Below are 7,514 nucleotides of genomic sequence, written 5' to 3'. Positions count from 1 at the left end.
CAGTAGCGGCACTGTCCCGCCGCGCCGGGTAATTCGCGGCGTCCTGTCACGAGCAACAATGCGCCCAACTGCCTTGTCGATCGCTCGCCGGTTTACGGTTTATTGTGTCCACCAAAAAGCTCCTCGAGGCTGCTAGTGCGCCAGCTTGGCCCTGGCTGGCCATGGCACGAACTGCAGAAAATAGAATCGAATTTTGCGGTGGATCGCAATATGCTCGCTGTACGAGATACGGTGCGGTACGTTGTATTTGCTGCTGGTGGTCGCAGTAACAGTGGCACTCCATACTGACTACAGATTACTGCTGCTAGCACCACGACGTCGCAGAAAATGCAAGCAACATAAACAGGGCAGGGGTGGCCAGGGGGGGGATTCAAGAGGCTGTTGTTTGGGTGAGTGCCCATTGAGCAATGAAAGGGGGGGCACATCTTGGGCCTCCTGATTCTCCTGCAACAAGAAGGCCGCCCTGATGAGTGGCGGTGAAACTGCAGCGCTGCCTCTATTGGAGGGAGGTCAAGCCATACAGGACGGTATATCAAGACGGACATGTGGTGTCAATAATAGCCACCCATAAGAATGCTGGGCTGCATGGAGCAGGTGGGACGAACGGCCGGCGGCCATCTCGATTCTTGCCTCGCCTTCAGGTTCCCGGCTTGTCGATGCAGCGAGCCGGCTGCAGAAGAGCGTCATGATGGCCTCCTCCAGTCACTTGCTCCCCTCTCCCGTGTTTGTGGCTCTCTACATATGCACACCATGCAAACTATTGCGGCGAGTGCCTGCGAGCGAACGAGCGGGAGAAGAAGACGCAGCAGCTGAAGCAGTGATCGCATGCACCACCTCCCACTGGCCACTCGGCGCTGAGACACAATGGCGCTGCGACAACTCCAGTATGGGTGAATGAAGCATTTGCCTTGCCAGGGAACCAACCAAAGGCCGCTGCTCTTCGAACCAAGTACCGAGATGGCACTTGGCTGCACAAGAGTGGCGCGTTGTGGCCCCTTCTTGTCCTGCTACTGTGTGGCCCATGTCCATGCATATGCGCCCACGCTGCAAAGTGCTTGGTGTCGAGGGGGCCCTGGCTTTAACCTAAAAGCAAATGCTTTCACATCACTCCATTTTGATTCCACTTATGGTGCGCCCCTCCTCGTCAGCGAGATTGGCTTCTATCCAGGTATTGTATACACGTACATACGGAGTACCTACCTGCTGCCCGTGGGGCAGAGGCCGTTGGACAAGTCATCGCTGCTGGCGATGGTGTGAGTCGTCATGCGTCCCAGAGTGAGCAGCCATTCGCAGCACGCCACCAATCGCGGCCGCCTCGTCCTCACACATACCGTGCATTCCATCTGGAGCTGGCAGCTAGCCAGAGCTTAGCTGCACCACCACGTTGTTGTCATCGGCCATGTGACGCCTACTTGTACTTTAGTGTGTGATGTGGAGGGGCGCGCCATGAAATTGGCTTGAGACGGACTGCGGCTGCTGCGTTTGCGATGCCCGCACTTGTCCAGACGTATCTATCTGGTATCGACGCGTGCTTCGACGAGGCTGCTGCAACAGGCCTGTCTGAGAGACGCTGTCCCTGGCAGTAGCACTTGAGGAGCCATGCATTCAATCTCCCCCCTTTTAACCACTCAGGACAAAGTATATATGTACTGCTATAATCCTGGCCTCGTCTTTGGAAGATACAAGTATCGGCATGGTATAGGGCAGGGCACTCATCATTGTTCTAGTCTGTTCTTCCTCTTCCCTTGCTATGCACACAACCTCGTACGAGCCATACACAGTACCTACAAATAGGTATGTATGTCGTGATATACGAGGCTCTTTCTGGTACTACTAATTACAGGTATTCATCCCAAAAGTGGTACTACTGGCCATAAAAAGCCCCGACCAGTATCTCCGGCAAGAAAAGGGAAGAAAAAAAAAATTACAGGGTTCAGGGACCCATTCTTTTAGCAGCTGCTAAAGCCGGAGAGAAGAGATTTCATCCATGCGACAAGGGTCTCCGTCAAATGAGAGGCGTTCGATAAGTCCATGGCCATTATTTGTCGAGACGGAATCATTAAACCAGCCTGGAGATGCAAAATGAAGCCCCTTTCGGCGGCACTCCGCAATACGGATAGGAAGCCCTCGCTTGCTCTAGATCCCTTCACATTGGACGTTGGCAATTGCTCTTTGATCAACAGGAGCATGTGAATCGCAATCTCTCTTACCAAGCGGCGCGTGTGTGATCAGAGCTCAGAATAGCTACAGACCATGCATACGCAGAGGCCATTCTGAGCGCAATCAGCATTCGGCCAATACTTACCTTATATCTCAAGCCAAGGCCAAGTCTCAATCATGTGTGAGCTTTATTGGTATGTATGCACATGTTCTCTTGGCAAGACAAGTTACCACCGAGAATGCTGTGAACGAACTAATTCTAGTATAACGAATAACGAACCAGGTTGATATTTCAAACATTGAGAATCAGCAGCGTGAATGATAGGCTCAGCGTCTCATTATGTTTCCAAGACCTCTCTCTGTTTATAGAAAATATCCACGACGCTATCTGCTCTGGTATTTTCGAATGCTGCCCAATTCCTGATGCTGCTCGACTTGGCGCTGCCAATCTTCATGTTAATGCGGCTGCCCATTCCCGTCAATCCATCCGCCATGAGGACCCTGCTCGCCCTCCCGCACTCCTTAACTCATCTGATTCATTTTAACGGTTCAAAAGAAACAGTACGGAGTCACTATTACCACTGACACTCCATACATAAGTACGAGATACGCCCTAGCAAGCACACCGACGAATAAGGATTACTGCTAGGACCCGAGATGATTGCGACAGTTTCGCCGCCCCCAGCTACGTGAAACATTTCATTATTAATAGACGGATACTACAACTTTTTTTTTTTAGTCTTTCTTAATCTTATTCATCGGTCTGTGGAGAATACGAGTTACAAATGGCACCCTGCAAATGAGTCAAAGAGAGCTGGGATTCTTCCCGGTGGCTGGACGTGCGTTGACGCTCGTTAATGCAGCAGAGACAACGAATGGCTCACAACGAGGACTCCTTTCTGGCTTTCTCTGCGTCCAGCCTATGGCGCCGCCAAGCGGCCTTGTGACGAACAAGCCGCGACTCCACCACTCGGGAGTTGCACGGATCTAGCGTGAGTCCACCAAGGCCGGTATACTTGTACAAGTAAGCAGCCTGTCAAGTCTGTCACAGAGCAGCACTGGATCAATGTCACACGCCTACGAAGCACTTTTGCCGCCATCTCAGAACCACATCTTGATCGCCAAGTCACCCCCCGCTTCGCCAGTTCATGCTCAAAGCAGTGGGGACGGAATCGCGTACTGTACAGTAGAGTTGACGTTGTCGCCTCACGTTGAAAGACGCCGTTGTCTGTTGATAATCCGTTTCCACTTAAGATCTGTCAACGGCGCCTGTCATGGCAGCGCCAGGCACAATCGCTATGCCTATTCCAGGTACCAGACATTATGCAGCAGGACTGAGCGAATCGTATGATGGCTGATCCGTCACTTGAGCTGGCTGGCATAAGCACCAATCTGTTCATCGCTCCCGCCACCGACATGACAGAAATGGAATCTTGGACGGAGGCCGCCATTTCCCGAATCCTACTGCGATATATTAATATCCTGTCCAGCTGGTTGTTCTCGGCCGGCGGCAACGGGCCTGTGGGAAGCCGGCGGCTGCATCATCGTCGAATCGAATGCTATTTCTGTTACGACCAAGAATCTGTTTCAAGTCTGGACTCTTTACCGCGGCACTACTGCTCGATTGGCTGTTTTCTAGCCGGCCTAAGGTGGTGTGACTCTGCATCGGAGCTCTAGCCTGCGAGGACCATCCCTGCGTGCAAATATGCAGCACGGAGTACAAAGTGGTTGCCATGCCGCCGCCGGAAGAAGATCCCCTTGGCTGATACAGGCAGGCCGGTTGGCTTTGCAGAGAGGCTCTTTACCGCATTTACGTTTCAGGCGCACCATGCAGATTTTCTGTTGATGTCATTTTGCCATGTACTCCGTACGGATTGCCCTGGTCCTTTTACTCTATGTGCAACGGTAGTCGCACCTGATACGAATGCTACTGCGTGTATGCCAACCGTATGAGCAGTCACATTTCCCTAGGAGATGAACTCGCCTTTCAGACCCAGTATCTATGACTGTGTAGCAGCGAATCTCTGTGCTCTATCAAGGGCCTATACGCAAAAAAAAGAGAGATGGAAAACTTTTCACAGAAAACGAAAAAGGCTCACTCTTAGTCTCGTAGGGCGTAGATATTGGACATGCACACGCTACAACTTGGTGTAACCCAACAGCGACGAAACGATGCGGGATCCGCGCAGCTAAAGTGTGCTGAACCGAGATTTCGAGTCGTGTGATCTTGTTTAGCTTGGAATTTGCTGGAATCAGTAGCAATGTGCACATGTAATAAGTACCCTGTTGCCGAGAAGTTTCTTCTCTTCCATTCTCTTATCTTGGCTAGGGCCTTGGCTTTGAAGGATTTCCAATTTGAGATGACTTTTTATCTTGGAGTTGGCATGCTAGCCCACTCAAAGTTGCGACAGCACGATTACGCTTTCGTAGCGACGGAGCACGCAAAGTGGTACTGTATCTGCATCTAAAGAAACCTAGGAAAATCCCGCCTCTGTTTTTTTGCCCCTCGAGTCATGATGTTTTCTCTGTTTCCTTTTTCTAAACACATACAGCGTTCAAATAGTTGCTAGATCAACGGGCGTTGGGGGAGAGGTAGATATTCGGTCTTGCTTCGCGATTTCGGAAATGGGCTTGACGCTGGATGAACCCCCCCGATGTCGGATATTGTGCGGGGGAAAGGAACAGACGAGATTGCTTTGTAGAGTGGCATTTTCAGTGATCGACGTTTCTAGAATATTTTGGAAACCGGAAGATGATTGCTGTCTTGTCTCTTTTTCGGATACCCTGCAGTTGACGGCGGTTAGAAGAATTGAAACAATATGCCCAAGCTCACAAGACCCAAGTGGCAAGTGGTATATACAAAGAATAGCGCAATTGTAAAGACCAGACATGCTATTTGAACGAATAATAAACTCCATCAAGCATAAGACTAGACCCTTGTTTGCTGTGTTAATTTGCGATCGCTGTGTGATTTGAGCATACATTTAGGCTGTCAACGACGTATCGTGATTCTGTCTCTGGAATCATTGGACCGTAACGATATTGACAAAGGATGCATATAAGAGTCGAGCAAGTCTTTGACTACGCCCACGATACCGTTACCGTAGGAATTAGAGCATAGAATAGTATCGTGTTTATCTCGACAGAGACTCAATCGGTAGATTCTGATCGTTTCTGGTATATTAATTGTGCGTTGTTGGTACGATATCGAGAGCTGATGGAACTGGACTTCGGTATCGCATCTACATAATCTACAAGGCGAAGTTCGTCATCTTTGCAGAGCCCATTGGAGGCTCGCTTTGTAGTTCGTCCTCTAATAATTACGCCAACGAGGATTTTCGCAGACGGAAGTCATTCACGTTCCGCATCAGTTCCATATTTGGATCTGGCTGGCTTCTCTCGAGCCACCATAGGTAGTCAATCTTATTCATGATCTACCGACGTAGACATGTAAGTTGTCCCATTCCCTATGTTATATATTGTTGCGTCTCTATGATTTCGCGAGCCACTGTCTGTTCGTCTTCAGAGAGGCAGTTGCTTTGATTCCAAAACAAGGAGCGTTCTTGGCTGAGTAGGATAATCGCTAAGTTGATCATCAGAAGTACAGAACAAAATGGCGTAGGCAGGTTTCGTGATTCTCTCGAAGGCATTTTTGCCGGTCTCTGACCAGTCTGATGGCGTTTGGTACTCTGGGGGATACATCGACTCACTGGAAACAAGGAATTGGTTAGAAGAGTCGGGTTGCTCACCTGGTTCATATCAAAGGGTAGAAAATTTGAGCTTTGTTGAACATACGGCTTGGTACCCATGTGATTTGTGAGTATACTCTTGAGAAGTAATCTATACAACCGGTAGTGCCAGATCGAAAAATCTATACAACCGGTAGTTCGATCTGGCACTTCAGTGTTGCTTCTGCTTGCTTGCTGGGAATTGTCCCGCTGTTCGAACGCATCGTAGGGCGTCATCTTTGTAGAATACGTAAGGATTGAGTTGCAATGGTCATCGATATAAGCTCGAGGTACGTATTGCTTTTTTACTTGAGCTGCTGGGGCTGAACAGAGGCATGAAAGTAACCTGGTTGTATCATCTTCTAGTCCCTTTCCCCCGATGCTGCTATTCAAACAGTATAATATGCATATGTAAAAGTACTCGTAAATATGTATTGAAAACTGGAATACTCGGGTTTGAACTCTTGAATGGTCATCGTCTCTTGAATGTTATCTGCTGTTGCTGTGTGCGGTTCTTTGGATTCTGTGATCGGTTTGTGGCATCGCCATTTTTTTGACGAAACGCATAATTTTCGAGGTTACTTTCGTGATTATTGCTAGAAATAACTATTTCCAATGTCAGAGAGTCCTCGAAGCTCTAGTGGTTGGTTTGAAACCATAATCGAAGCTTACGTTGCCTGATTCTCTCCCCAGAGTTACAACTTGCGCTTTGGGTTGATCTTGCAGTGGAGAGACTTCAAGTGAAGCAAAGGAACATGATGAAAGCCCAAATATACAGCTGTTTCAACTTTTGAAATTATGCTCGCTTTGAAACATGACGCAGCGTATCGTTCGGAGAGATGCTCAAGTGGTTTGTTGGCACGCGTCGTGTAGCTGCGAACCTCTATCGCAAAGATTGGCTTCGTGTTGGATGGATAAGAGCAACGTCTGCAATGCTTTGCTAAATGAAGCTTTGGTTATTTCGCTTTTGATAGAACGGCTGATGATGAGCCGTGGATTCTACTCTTCTTTATCTTCACGCTGAGGCTTGGTAGCTTGGTTTGATAACGGCTTTCCGATATTCCAGAGGAAAGACAGGACTAGGCGGGAACTGAAGAGGATAGCGTCTCGGAGAAAAATGACAAGAACGGTCTGGAACTCATTGGTGAGCGATGGCGATGCAATAGAGGAGAAATGGCCAAAGTTGGATGGATACCTACGGTTGTTAGATAGAATCGCTGCCTAGTATCGCCACTGGGGTTATTGCAAACAAGATAGGAGAAGGGGGTGTGGAAGAGGATCAAAAATTCTGTAGATAAAAGAGATAAAATTTCTCGAAATAGTCGAATTTCCTGTTGACAATATGGATGATTGGAAGTGGTGTGGATGTTTGGAGGAGAAAGTTACAGGTTTGGGTGCTAGGAAAAGATCAAAGCCACCGAAATCAAACGCACAGATGGGCGTTGCCGACGAAGTGAACTAAATTCAATCTCCAGGACTGTTGATGAACAATGATGTAGTAAAAAGACAAAGAAAACAGGCCCAGGAGGATTTTCAACCAGGTCCCACTTTGTCAAAGGCATCATGCTCGGTGCGTGCGTCTATTTTTATTCCTGCACCTGAAAGAAGCTACTCGTAGAGATGGAA

The 7,514-nt window shown here is 48.6% G+C and overlaps 2 protein-coding genes across 2 annotated transcripts; one reads left to right on the top strand and one right to left on the bottom strand.

Moving 5' to 3' along the window:
* Positions 1-3,507: 3,507 nt before the first annotated feature.
* TrAtP1_006531 (uncharacterized protein) lies at positions 3,508-3,837 on the top strand (the record flags this gene model as incomplete). The annotated part of the gene is made up of 1 exon (XM_066113162.1): positions 3,508-3,837. One exon carries the CDS (start codon positions 3,508-3,510, stop codon positions 3,835-3,837), a length of 330 nt encoding a protein of 109 aa, XP_065969248.1.
* A 1,845-nt stretch (positions 3,838-5,682) lies between these two features.
* On the bottom strand, positions 5,683-6,125 carry TrAtP1_006530 (uncharacterized protein; the record flags this gene model as incomplete). The annotated part of the gene is made up of 2 exons (XM_014083110.1): positions 5,683-5,869; positions 5,956-6,125. 2 exons carry the CDS (start codon positions 6,123-6,125, stop codon positions 5,683-5,685), a joined length of 357 nt encoding a protein of 118 aa, XP_013938585.1.
* Positions 6,126-7,514: the final 1,389 nt, after the last annotated feature.

This window comes from Trichoderma atroviride, chromosome 3 (genome assembly GCF_020647795.1).
Source record: "Trichoderma atroviride chromosome 3, complete sequence".
NCBI lineage: Eukaryota > Fungi > Ascomycota > Sordariomycetes > Hypocreales > Hypocreaceae > Trichoderma > Trichoderma atroviride.
The sequence above is the reverse complement of the archived record's forward strand: the minus strand, read 5'-3'. Positions and strand labels throughout refer to the sequence as shown.